Source organism: Pelodiscus sinensis, chromosome 2, assembly GCF_049634645.1.
Source record: "Pelodiscus sinensis isolate JC-2024 chromosome 2, ASM4963464v1, whole genome shotgun sequence".
In the NCBI taxonomy this organism is placed as follows: Eukaryota; Metazoa; Chordata; order Testudines; family Trionychidae; genus Pelodiscus; species Pelodiscus sinensis.
The window spans coordinates 200023752-200037818 of NC_134712.1; the positions used below are offsets into that span (position 1 = coordinate 200023752).

Here is a 14067-nt window from a genome sequence, read left to right on the forward strand (position 1 = left end):
TCCCTATCTTGTACGTAACCCGGGGACTGCCTGTACCATCTTGACAAAACCCTGGCTGGGATGATTTAGTTGGGATTGGTCGTGCTTTGGGCAGGGAGTTGGACTCAATGACCTCCTGAGGTCTCTTCCAGCCCTATGATTCTATGATTTGAGGTGCTCCTGCAGTATAAATAAGCATCTTACAATGTACTATTAATGGAGATGGGCTGAGGAAGTGAGATTCAGGTTTGGATTAGGTTTAGACTACTATTTGTGTTCTAAGCCAGACTGGGTTATTACCTGTGAAATTGCATTTTTTAAAGGTTTGGGTTTGTTACAAGTTTTTCTTGGGTATTTAGTGTTGTTTTGTCATCTCTCTCTAATGTTCTTCAAAGATATTTGCTCATATCTCCATGAACCTGCAAATTTAATTTGTTTCACCACCGCTTTTTGTATTGGAATATTCAGTATAGATTTTTGAGCATATTTGGAGTGTTTTTTCTCTTCACTCCCTCTGTGTGTGTGCTTTTTAATGTAGCATCCCAGTGTTAAAAGTTAAAGACACTATGAGGTGCTTCTATCCTTCAAGTATATTGAATTGGCAGTTCTTTCTCAATTTTTGTAAAATGTGTTTAGGGCAAACATGTTTTTGCTGTCTTTGTTTTGCTTGGCAGCATTAAAAGAATAGGATCTAACAATTATCAACTATTTAGCCGCTTGAATGCATTTTGATTGATCCTTAATAAGAGAATGAAGTGCGTGGCTGTCAAAATTTTACACCAGAGTGACACATTCCTTTTTTTTATGGTGCAGATTCATCTTTGGTGTAGCTCTGTTGTTATCAGGACTGTTAGATCAGGAATAAATTTGGCCTGCCGAGACAGCTGTGTATGTAGTGCTTGCTGATCTAGAATGTTGTGACACTTACAAATTTTCTGAAGATGGCCTTTTTATGGTGCTTTAAAAGTCCTTTATGTTACAGTGAATGTATTTGTCTTACAACTTATATTTATATCTTTAAAAATGCTTGTGCAGCCTGAGAGAAGCACACACCCTAAAGATCTGTCCATTTCTCCAAAACCTTTGTGGTCTAAAACTCTAGTCTTGCATTCCTCCTGCTTTTCAGCTCTGAGCAGGAGTGCTGACATTGAAATAGCTGTGAAGCACACACACAGTCTTTTTATAAGAGGGGAAGAACCAACAGTTGATGCATTAATAATGGATGCTTAAAAACTAGTAATGTTTAAAATTGACGATCTGCAATTTCACCAAGTTCCACAATCTGCCGTTTCTATCCCTTCCATTCCCTAGCACTAAATCATCTGCTTTCCCTTTAAAAATTGAGGGTTTTTTTTGTTTTGTGGGGTGTTTTTTTGTTTTGTTTTGTTTTTTTGCTATCACTTTGAATTTTTGATACATTTGGAGCACAGAGTTTAAAAAAATTATGCATTGTGAGTAACTATTGTGTTGACTAATAATCACTGATGAACTAAACAATCTCTTAAAGAAGATAGACAGGAAAATGACAGCTCTTGGTGCCAGGAACATAACTTTTATGATGCACTAGTAGGGTGTCCTGTGCAACCTCATTGACTATGACCATCTTACATAAATCATGCCTTCTTTGCTTTTATTAAATTAAACCATTTAGCCAGAATGGGGACTCCTGAACATTTTAATGAGACTCTTGAAAATCAGAGGGGGGGGGGGGGGTCACAAACTAAAAGTCTTTTGAAGTTCTGCAGCAAGTTACTTTAATCAGAGCCCTCAGTATCTAAGAATGCATAGAGATCAAAAAAGGTCCTCTACTGGGAAAGTATGTTTTTTCCCCTTTGTTCATAATCGGTAATTACACCCCCATAATGGCTCCTCTGGTGCAGATGCAGAAGTAATAGACGGTGAAGAAGAAATTAGTTAGGCATACAGTAATCGCAGCAGTGGCTAGCTCAGCTGTACAATAGCACAAGAACTAATGCAGTTGCTCCTGGAAGCAATTTATTCATAGCAACAAGGCTCTTGTATGTTTTCCATTAAGTCATTAAAATGTATAATGCTCCATTTTTAACCCTTCTCTGAGTGAAGAATAAAATTTCTCCACCGCAGAGGAATGGTATTCTGGCTGCCCGTAGTTAGGGATGGGATTGGGGAGAATTCCAGAAGAACTCCACTGTGGCCAATGCAGCTGTGTCTGCTAATTTAAGCCAGTTGTTTAGTAACTGATTCTGACCTTAAACCAGCGTACGTCAGGATTGAATCTGTTTACATCTGTACAGTATTGCTGAAGGTATGAGATTAAAATTAGGCATTTAGATGCTCTTGTATTATTATTTATTTGAAGACACACTTGGCAAGTTGCTACATTGCTTCTTCAGTAGCAGTGGAAATTGGCCAGTAATATGATTCCCCTCTGCCTCCAGATGTTTGGAAAATGGCAGTTCCCATTTGGAAAAATTTTGCTCTTGGCAAAGATAAAAGTTTGATTGGGAATTTATATCATTTTGGGGTTATGTAGGAACTCCTTATTTGTATTTGCTAATGGCATTCTGCATATCTGAGCTCATTTGGAGAGCGTTGTCTTGTAACATAAACCTTTGTGAACCTTGTTTGAACACCATATCCTTCTTGTCAAGCAGCTGTGGTGATCTCTCCAGCATTCATGTGCTTTCATCAGTTTTAGTAGAAATTGCATGTGGGTATGAATTCAGAAAATGCAAAAGAAATCCATACAGAGAATAAGAGATCTTTGCTTGAAGTGTACACGTGGCTCTGAGGATGAACTGCTTGGTCACTGGTGAGCAGTTTGGGCACTTGACTAAAGACACTGTTCGGCTGAGCATTCCTAAAGCATTCTGCCATTCAAGTAATGCTAAGCTTGAATCATTGTATAGATATGTATTCTGAAGCATTAGGATAAGAAAGGGCATTAATTAGATCTACCCACACAATGCAGAGCACCTTCTATCCCACTTCGTACAGATGGGCATATTCATTCAGCCATCCCATATGGAAAAGCTCTAAATGGTACAAGCTTGAGAGCTGCCTTAAGGACCTTCTTAAACCTAACTAAGGGTGGCAGGTCAAAGATGGTATCTGGAATGTTAGAACGTAATGTCCCAAAAGTGAAGCTCTGGGTGCTGGTGGCAGAACTTTCTTAGCTTTTGGGCTGCACCTCTGGATTTTGTTCCTTATGTGAAGGTATGATTAAGCACAAATCTGGTCATTTTAAAAAGACTGGAAGATCTCTTTGTCCAGAGCTTCCACGTGGATTAAATCCTGTGGTGCTAGCTGATAGCTCTGGGCACCATGGGTTTACTTTGTATTATTGAATGTCCCAAAATAAGCCTTATGTAGTGATGAGTATGGAATGCACGTTGTTGTTTTTATTTTTAAAAATATTGCAAACTGTTGTTTACAGTAACTATAAATATAGTTATAAAAAGGATAAAACCCTCCAATTAAGTTTCTTTGCATCGGCAGACCTGCCTGAAATCAGTGACAGCCCTCATTTCTGAACTGTTTGCTGTGTCATTAAATTGCAGGTGGTAGTGCGTTTGAAGATATTACTTATCTAAAGATCCATATGGCATATTTCTGTGATTAAAAGCTGCCGACTCCTCGTGCAGACACTTGTGTATTGCGCTTGTCTTTACTCCCATGAGCTGTCCCATTGTGTGATGTTAAACACATGCAGAAATACTGGTAGGATTGGGACCTGAATTTGTACATTAAAGCAGTCTGCACAGCAGCCTGTGGAGTTTGGCTTATTGAGATACAATTCTGCTTCATGTATTCTATGTAATGTATATTTGTATGTGAATAAGAGAGTGACAAATGAACAAGAGGCTGCTATTCCCATGAGAGTTTTTAGTAGATGATTATTTGCAATGACTGACTTTATCTTCCATCTCATTTTGAATTGAAAACAGATGCCCAAGGAAATGGCTGACATTTTTAATGCCCCCAGTGATGATGAAGATTTTCTTGGGTTTGGAGATGATGTTCCCATGCAAACCTTTTCGTCAGATGACAGCTGTGATAGTTTTAATTCATTGGAGTCAGGAAAAAAGGTAGGAACATTTTATCATAAATGCTGGTGTATTGGTTTGGAACAGTAAAACTTCTTTGAATTTATTTCAGGGCAGTGCTGACCTTAACTTCGGGCAGATGTGGAAATGTATAATCCTTGTAGTAGAATCAAACTATTCATCTTTAATTTGTAATGATTTTTAAAAATGGACTGCTATAAGAAACTCATTTTCCTTTCTGCATTATGAAGGGAGCCTGGAGTGAGTTTGGTATTTGTAACTTGCCCACATAGCCTGTAGGAGAGAATAATGGCCATTCAATGATTGCCAACACTGGAGGATGTGGTGCAGCTCAGTAAAATGTGTCAGTATGAATCAGTTGCACCTCTGCAGTGCTGAAGTGGGATTCTGTTGGAACCTCATGCTTTGAGTTGCTTTCTCACTACCAAGATGCTAACGTGTTTTTATTGCTTTAATTTGTAGAATCTACCAGTTACTGCTCTAGTGGTGAGGAGCACAGATGTCATTTTGTGCCTCGTTAATGAAGTAGTCAATCTGTGCAGTGACTAGATATAGTAGTGTTTGGGTTTTTGAGGCTTTTTTTTTTTTTTTTTTTTTTTTTTGGCACTTGGAAGTACCAGAAGTGAGTGTGTGGAGAAGGACACTGGGAAGGGAGCAAAGAAAAAAAACTGGTTTATATGAGAGTTGACTGGTCTTGACAGTGATAAACTTACATCTGGGTTTTTTTGTTATAAGGGATGGAAAGCTAGTGAAGAGATTCAAGGAAGGTAGTAGCACACTTGAAGGAAGGAGTCGGCTTTCATGGTATTTTGCATAGACTGCAGGTGGGAGATGTGAGGAGAAGGGTTACAGTAATCAAAAAGATGACTAATGCACTTTAAATGCAGAACTGCAGTGGAGGTAGGTTCCCGACCTGGTGCAAGCTGGGACTGAGCCAGGCTGCTGGCCAGCCTGCTAAAAAATTTACTGGCAGGAGGAAGGGAAATACGTGTCGTCTAAAGCATTAACCTATAAGCTTTTGCTTACTGGTTAATCAGTTAATCGTATATACTATTGCAACCCTACTATAGAGCTGGACCTGCTGCAAAGCAATCTCCAGCTCCTGGATCTCATGCTGCACCTCTTGGTGCAGTGTTTGCAGGCTGCCTTCATGGCATGGCAGAATCAGGACTTGCTGCTCCCTGCGGGGCACCACCTCACTTCTCTCCATGTGTGGTTCATGCAGCACAGCCCCTCCCGACCGTCCCTGCACACTGTACACCTTCACTTCTGGACTGGACTAATTGATGTAAATCCTGTCAACTACAGGCAGTCCCCGAGTTACGCGGATCCGACTTATGTCGGATCCTCAGTTACGAACAGGGCCCTTCCTCTCCCTGGTCTCCAGCAGACCAGGGAGAGGAAGCGTCTGGGCTGTCAGCTGGCCGGGGCTGTCAGCTGGCCGCGTGTTCCGCCGCTCTGCTCCCCCTCCCCCTGGTCTGCAGACCAGGGGGAGGGGGAGCAGAGCAGAGCAGAGCAAAGCCGCGGAGCCGGAGGGCAGCAGGATAGCCACGGCGCGTCTGGGCTGTCCCGCTGCCCGCGTGTTCCGCGCTTTGCTCCCCGTCCCCCTGGTCTGCAGACCAGGGGGACGGGGAGCAAAGCAGAGCAAAGCCACGGAGCCCGAGGGCAGCAGGATAGCCACGGCGCATCTGGGCTGTCCCGCTGCCCCCGTGCTCCGCTGCTTTGCTCCGGACGCCTGTGGTACAGCAGCTGGGGCGCTGCCGGTTGGTCCCGTAGCGCCGCTCTGGGCGCCACTGGACCAACCCAGCAGCACCCCAGCTGCTCTGCCCCAGGTGTCCCCAAGTCAGCAGCTGCTGAAAATGACCAGTGGCTGACTACAGGAAGCCCCTGCCCCGGGCTTCCTGGAATCAGCCGCTGATCAGTTTCAGCAGCAGCTGACTTGGGGATGCCTGGGGTTCTTAAGTTGAATCTGTATGTAAGTCAGAACTGGCGTCCAGATTCAGCCGCTGTTGAAACTGATCAGTTTCAGCAGCGGCTGAATCTGGATGCCAGTTCCGACTTACATACAGATTCAACTTAAGAACAAACCTACAGTCCCTATCTTGTACGTAACCCGGGGACTGCCTGTATTCAGTTAGTTAATCGAAATTTAACATCCTTATCTGGGACGTGGACATGGTGATGTGCATCGTGGGGGACGCAGCCCACTCTCGTCTCCCTTGGCTTATGAATCCCTACACTCGACACCTGGACCCCACCACGGAACAGTTTAATGTCAGGCTCAGCAGGGCCCGTATTGTGGTGGAGGGCACCTTCGGGTGCCTCAAAGGGAGGTTCCACTGCTGCTTCACCCTCCTGGATTTTAGCGAGTGGGGGTGGCATGCTGAGTCCTCCGTAATATTTGTGAGAGTAAGGGGGAGACATTCCTGCCAGGCCGGGGGACAGAGGCCAAGCAGCTCACCAGAACTTTTGAGCAGCTGCACACAGCTACCATCCGACAAGCCATCAGGGGCCTGTGCGCATCCAAGAGGCCCTGAAGGAAAGTTTCATACAAGGACACCTGTGAAACTCTCCCCTGGACTTCCCCAAAAGGGGCCTCTGCAGGGTTTGTGTGCCTTTCCTCCTTCACCCCTCTTTCCCTTCCTCCTTTTCTCCCTCCTCCCTACCCCTCTCCCACAGACACAATAAAGCAGACTTTTAAGTTTGGAACAATGAACTATGTTTTTGTTTTTGTTTTTAATTTGGAGTAATGAAAACTGGGGAGGGACAGGGGAAAGAACCTGGGAAAGGAGAGGGAGATGGAAGGGGAAAGAGAGGCTCAGGGATGGGGCTGGGAGTGGTACCTGCCTCAGGTAGTTCCACCGCTTCTTGTACAGGGCCCTTGGCAGCCATGGGGAGGAGTTAGGGGAGAAGCTGGAGGAGCGAGCGAGGGGCAGCTGCTAGACTGCGCAATGGCAGCATGCATGCGGTCGATGGCTGCTATGTATGTTGCACACATGCTGTGGGGCTCTTGTGCCGGCTTCCACCAGGTGGTGCGGCGTAGCTCCTAGTCCGCTTCCCACCGCTGGTCCTGCTGCTCCAGAGACCACTGGAGGTCATGCAGGCAGGTGATGTGTTCCCACTCAAGTCCTCACAGAGACGGGAGGCTGGCTTGGGAGGTTTTGTGGGCACCTCGCTAGCAGCTGGTACGGCTGCGAAGAAGGAGGGCAGTCATCCCAGGAGACAAGGTGTATGAAGCCTAGCCCTCATCTCTGAGGTGACACGGAAAAGTCTCGGGTCAGACAAAGGCGATGTGCTTGCAGCAAGGCCATCAGTAACCTAGACAGCGGGCCCCGTCCTGCAAGAGCACAGATGTCCCCGGGGGAAGCCTCACTACCCCCACATTCTGAGGACAAGCAGGCATGGGTGCTGGCCACAGGGAGAAGACCTGCATCCCTGTCCTCTGGAGGGGGCGGGAAAGGTAGTGGGGGAGGTGTGTGTGAGTGGCAGACACTGCTTACCAGGAAGGGTGCTGCTGGGGCCCCCTCCACTTCCTTCCCCTCCCAGCACGCTCTCTTTGCAAGGGCTCGGTGTCCTCTGCCTTACTGTGCGTGTCCGGGAGTGCATGCTGCCCTGAGAGAGTGGGCATACCCACGTGCCATGTGCGGCACTGCTCTGTGTGTGTGTGTCCATGACCTCAGCCTCCTTCGTGGTGACTTGTGGTGGGAGGGGGTCCCACCATGGAGTCAGGCAGACCTCCAGAAACCCTGTGAGTAGGAGCCTAAGGGTCCTCTTCAGCAGCCTCATTGCAGCAGTGTGCTCTGGCCTGGCGCTCCACGTGCACCCATGTGCACAGGCTGCTGCGCAATCCCCAGGCCGAGAGGGCCAAGCGAGGAGTGTGCAGCCCCTTGCCGCCTGCCGCCTCCCCCTGCGTGTGTCTAGGGAAAGTAATGGAGCTCGCCTGATGTGCCTTCCCCAGCTTAGTCTGATCCCTGGGCAACATCCTGGGAGGGTGGTACCGGCTGAGCTCCTGGCTGGCAGGCATCGAAGTGTCTGTGGCCTGGTCCTGCTCCTCCTTGGCTATAGGTCTGCCCTCCGGAAGGGTGATAGTTGGCGTCTCCTGCCCAGAACTCACAACAAGGCTGGGGGAAAGGGACTGATTCCCCTCCCAGGTTGCCGTGGAGCTGGTCAAAGTAGGGGCAGATCTGCGGTGCTGTCCCTGAGTGGGAGCTGCCCTCCCTAGCCTTGGTATAGGCCTGCCTGAGCTCCTTGACTTTCATGCGCACCTGCTCCTGGGTGCACATGTGTCCCCTCTGACCCAAGATGTCAGCCATCTGGCCATAGATGTTGGCGTTCCTGCACCTGGTGCAAAGATCCTGGAGGTTTTCCTCATCTCCCCAGAGCTCCATGGGTGTGGACGTTAGTTCGAATTAACTTTGATAGGCGCTACACAAGCGCTCCGCTAGTTCAAACTTAATTCGAACTAGCGGAGCGCTTAGTTGGAACTAGGTAAACCTCATTCTATGAGGACTAAGCCTAGTTCGAACTTACTAGTTCGAATTAAGGGGTGTGTAGCCCCTTAATTCGAACTAGTGGGAGGCTAGCCCTCCCCAGCTTTCCCTGGTGGCCACTCTAGCCAACACCAGGGAAACTCGTATGCCCCCCTCCCGGCCCCGGACCCCTTAAAGGGGCACGGGCTGGCTACGGTGCCCGTGCCAGGTGCAAGCCTGCCAGCACCCAGCCAGCAGACCCTGCACCTGGCACGGCTCGAGCCAGCCACCCGCTGCCACCCAGCCCTTCCCCTCTTCCCGGGACCAGGCTGGCGGCTCCCGAGAGCTTGCCTGGGACCGCAAGAGGCGGGCACCCGCCTGGGCTAGTGCGGACATCGTGGACCTCGTCCACAACCTCCGCACTAGGCACAGGAAAGTGGCCGTTTAGGGCACGAGAGCTGCCAGCCTGGCCACCCAGGAGCAGGTTTGCATGAAAATCAAGGTGGTCCACTGAGACCCCCGACCCTGAGCCCTGAGCTTAGAATGGCCGTCCTGGGTCAGACCAAAGGTCCATCTAGCCCAGTAGCCTGTCTGCCGACAGCGGGCAACCCTAGGGACCCTGGAGGGGATGGACCGAAGACAGTGACCAAGCCATTTGTCTTGTGCCATCCCTCTCCAGCCTTCCACAAACTTTGGGCAGGGACACCACTACTACCCCCTGGCTAATACCACTCCATGGACCCAACCTCCATGAATTGATCTCACTTCTCTTTAAACTCTGTTCTAGTTGTAGCCTTCACAGCCTCCTGCAGCAAGGAGTTCCACAGGTTGACTCTTTGCTTTGTGAAGAACAACTTTCTGTTACTAGTTTGAAGCCTGCTACCCATTCCTTTCCTTTGGTGTCCTCTAGTCCTTCTATTATGGGAACTAATGCAGAACTTTTCTTTATGCACCCTCTCCACCCCACTCGTGCTTTTATAGACTTCTATCATATCCCCCCTCCGTCTCCTCTTCTCTAAGCTGAAAAGTCCCAGTCTCTTTAGCCTCTCTTCATATGGGACCTGTTCCAAACCCCTCATCATTTTAGTTGCCCTCCCCTCTCCCAGCCTCTCTTTTCCCCTCTCCCACCTCTTTTTTCCAGTCTCCCCCAGTTTTGTTCAATAAAGAGAGATTCTATTTTTGAACACAATTGTCCTTTATTTAGTACATCAGGAAGGGGGGCTAGGGAGGGGTAAGTGGAAGGAGGTGAGGGAGGAATGGGGTACGAGCCCCCGATCGGGAGGACTGGGCTGTCTCTGCGGGCTTCTGGGGGTGGAAGCTCTCCTGCAGCCCCCCAATTGCCCCCTCTCCCCAGATGGCAGCCTGCGGCAAGTGCAGCCGGTCTGATGGCCGAGTGCTGTGATGTGCCCAGTGTGGGTACTCCGGGCACTCCAAGCCAGGACTGCTTTGCAAGAGGGGCACCCCTGAGAACTGTCTGTCCGGGGTGGGGGTCGGGTCCCTTTAAGCACAGCCCTCGGCTAGCCTGAGACAGCAGCTCCACACTCTTAAGTCCTCATCTGATGCCCTGCCGGCACTGCTTCCAGCCATCCTTAACCCCGGTTCAGGGTCCACTTAATGTGGACATGCTAGTTCGAATTAGCAAAACGCTAATTCGAACTAGTTTTTTAGTCTGGATGCGTTAATTTGAATTAGCTTAGTTCGATTTAACTAATTCGAACTAAGTTCGAACTAAGTTCGAATTAGCGCTGTAGTGTAGACATACCCCATGAGACCAGTCTAGGATGGGGCCTGCCTTTTCTGCCCCGGGGCAGAGGCTTGGGAACTGCCGCAGCAGTGGGGGCTCAGAAGGAGTGCTGGGGTCTGCCATGGCAGCAGGGAAGTCAGAGCTGGGCACTGCTGTGCAGCACAGGGCTAGCAAGGCTCTCATCGTGCCACAAACTGTTTACCCTGAAGCTGCAGCTTTAAGGGCTGAAGGGGAGTTCTGATGAGTGTGGACAGAGTGGCCACCAGGGCAAATGTGAGAATCCCTGGAGGCCAGTTATTTTGAAATAACCTCTGCTCCCCCTTTTACACATGCCCTATTTCAAAATAATTATGCTCAAGGAATGAATAATTATTTTGAAATAGGTGTCATTCCTCGTAAATTGAGGGTTACAGAATTCTGAATAAGGCGCCTGATATTTTGAAATGATTTCAAAATAGTGTGCTTGCTGTGTAGACGCTCACCTAGTTATTTCAAAATAACGCTGGTGTTTAGACGTGCCCTTAGAGACTAACGAAAGTATATAGTTTCATAAGCTTTTGTGGTCAAAATCCACTTAATCAGATAATTAGTGGATTTTGCCCATGAAAACTCATGATACTAGATTCATTTGTTAGTCTCTAAGGTGTCCCAGCTACTTTTTGTTTTTGTTACAGACTAACATGGCTACCTCTCTGAAACTCTTTTGTGTCACTTAAACGTGGTCAACCTAGCTATGTTGCTCAGGGTTGTGAAATATTTCATTCCTTGAGCATAATAGTTAGGCAATGTAATTCCCAGTATGGGCACAGCTAGGTCAGTGGAAGAATTCTTCCATCACCTTTTAAAGGGATAGTTTAATTACATAGATGGAAAACCATTTCTATAAATGTAGAAAGCATCTATGTTACAGCGTTACTGTACTGTAACTGCCGTGCTGCAGGTCTGCTGCTGTAGCACTTGTAGAGTAGATATAGTCTAGTTGCACTTGTTTCTCCTTGCTTGCTTGTAGTAAATTACTATTAAGGACATCTCAGTGTTGGAAGCATCAGGCTGTACTGTTCTTACACATCATTGGTCCTAATTCCCTATTTTCAGGCACTGTCACAGAGCTAGCAAACTGACAGTCTTCTTTCTAGACAGCGCTGCAAAGTTTTATGCAAGTTCAGAGCAAACACAAACTTAATTTTTCTCAGAGAAAAATACAATTTCATTTTCAAGTTACTTTCCTTTTATGTTTGTTCCTTTTTCTAGCAGCTGCACTGCAGCTATCAACAAAAGAACAAAGTAATTTTGCTCAGAGAAAACTCACTCCAATTACCCATAATAATTTGTAGGAGATCTTTTAAGTGTAAAGAAACAGTATATGCAATGATTTTTCCTCTATTCCCCTGCAAGTTTTTCCACTCATCTATTATATCTATTTTTCACCAGATATTATCTCAATATAAAGAAGTGTATAATTAAAGTTGGGGAAGGGAGGGAATTGAAGGAAAAAATAAAGATTTTTAGCCAAGTGTAGTTGTATGAAAGGTCATTTCTGTATCTTGTGTGGGAGTTAAAAACATCCAAGGAAAACTGGAGAAGCAAACTGTATCAACTGAATGATGCTGAGTTTGAAAAGGCAGGTGCAATGTGATTGTGTGTATGAACCCTGCCCTGAGCTAGTCTTATTTTTTGCAATAGCAGTAGTGACACATTGATGTAAATTCTGAAGTTTTTTTATATTGTTTCTTTTAAAATCTCCCTTTCTCATCATGAGATGTATATTGCTGCTTTTTTTATATGTATAGTAAACCACTTGTGTGTAAAATATTTGATGTGCATGCAAGACCTGAAAGGCATTTGGAGAGTCTTTATTTATTTGTGGAAAATATTTTTCTTTTCACTAGTTTTTAATGTTAGAAATTTGCTTTCTATCTAGTTTCGAAGACACTAAGATGACCAGAGAATTAATAAAATGATACTCCAAGAGCAGAGGAGGAGAGTAGAAATTGAGCAAAATAATTTTTAGTTAGATAGTTTAAAACTTTTCATTTTTGTTTTCACTTTATTGAACTTCAGTGATGAACTGACTTTTTGGGTAAAGGGAACCTTTGCTGATTAGTTTCCTCTTCACTTCAGTTAAAGTGTGACAGACCACCTCTCCCAACATTTCCATTGAACTCACAGAAGACCAGAATTGTTATTTCTGAGGTTTAAAAACAAATCTATTTTTAAGCAAATCCTTCTTAGCTCTGCTTGTGCACCATAAGGAAGCAAAGAAGGATACAAGCTCAATTTTTAAAAAAATTATCTGAGCTCACCTTTAAAAAACATAGCAAAAGTGGAAAGTATCCCTGTTCATTTGAAATAACTGATAGGGCTTAAACCCAGTGCATCTTTTTCTTGTGACAGATTTTACACTTAACATTTTCACAGGAACATACCATCTGCTTAGTAACTCGTTTCCATTAAGCATTTTCTGATTTGGCTTGGGAAATAAATTTGGATGCAAACTGTGTCCTGGTTGTTGTAATTCCTGTATACTTGTTCAACAGGATGTTCGATTTCAATCTAAGTACCTGACTGAGGAATTGAGGAGAATTTTCACTGAAGACACTGATTCAGAGAATGAAGTATTTGAGGGCTTTGCTCCGAGTGAGCTGGATGTAAACAATGCAAATGGAATAAAGGTAAAGCTAACATTTTCATTGTATTCAGATTCATACACGGACTCTTCCTGCCCCTTTTTCTTTCTTTGTACAGTCCTTGTGTTTTCATACTGCTGGTTGAAATTTATTTTCTTATTTAACAGTGTCAAATATTTGTGCTGAAAATAATTGTTTGGTTAAGTATTTGTTTTTAGCACAATTTTCCTTAATAGTTAATCTTTTATTAATGTATCATAAAAGACAGAGATGGAAAGTATCAACTAGTGCATATAACTAAGTCCTATCTGCTTAAGGGAAGGATAGGAGATTAGAAACTTTTCACAGCGAATGAAATTCATTCCTGTGCTGAGGTTCAACACAAAATCTATGTGCTCCTTATGTCTCACATCTTTATATAATTAGTGGGCATTGAGCTGGTGGAGCAAAGGACAGAATTGCACCCACTGTGAAACATTTTATTTTTATTTTAAACTCTTTAGCAAAACACACAATGAAGTTTCCAGTTTTTCAGATTCTGATACTTATTCTAATAACAAGGGTAAAAAGTGGCTGGTTCCCATGTGACAGCTATCAATATACCATACTAATGATCTCTGCTTTCAGCCAGTGGAATCAGATTTGAGTGATGGAGAGAACAATCATTTATCTTTACTGGGTAGCGAGGAGGACGAGGCAGAAGAGAAGGCTTCCCTCAAGAGAAGAAGCTTTGGCCTTCGTGTGGCATTTCAGTTCCCCTCAAGAAAATCTACAAAGAAGAAGGTGCCCGAAACAACTTTTTCCAAGTTACACTTGCAAGACAATAACTCCCCTAAAACTATCACAAGAGAGAAAAATAGCAAGCGATGGAAGAAACTAGAGGGGTCTGCCTCTGAGTCTGAGGAGGATGTTAAAGAGACGCAGGAAGAAAGCTCCAGTGCTCTGCTTAAAAGAGCCATGAACATCAAAGAAAATAAAGCCATGGTAAGACCCAGCCGACGAAAGTTAATACTCAATAAGGGTATGTCTTCCACTACAGAGTTACTGAGTTAGTGGCATTCGAGTCCTCAGGCTAGCTTTGTGCGGGTGTGAGCAGCCACGCTGCAAAGCCGTACTTGAGTTACTGTGTCCAGCTGGTGATACACTCTCTTGTATGTGCATCATTAGGCCTTCTGTGAGGATATTCCTTTATGCTACAGTAA

The 14067-nt window shown here is 45.5% G+C and overlaps 1 protein-coding gene across 2 annotated transcripts in view; it reads left to right on the forward strand.

Moving 5' to 3' along the window:
• Positions 1-14067, forward strand: part of CDCA7L (cell division cycle associated 7 like) — a 38984-nt gene that overhangs the window by 12701 nt on the left and 12216 nt on the right. For both annotated transcript variants that reach the window (XM_075922234.1, XM_006138348.4), the window contains exons 2-4: positions 3906-4046; positions 12776-12910; positions 13493-13849. In XM_075922234.1, coding sequence (XP_075778349.1) covers positions 3906-4046; positions 12776-12910; positions 13493-13849 — 633 coding nt within the window. The remainder of the gene's footprint in view (positions 1-3905; positions 4047-12775; positions 12911-13492; positions 13850-14067) is intronic.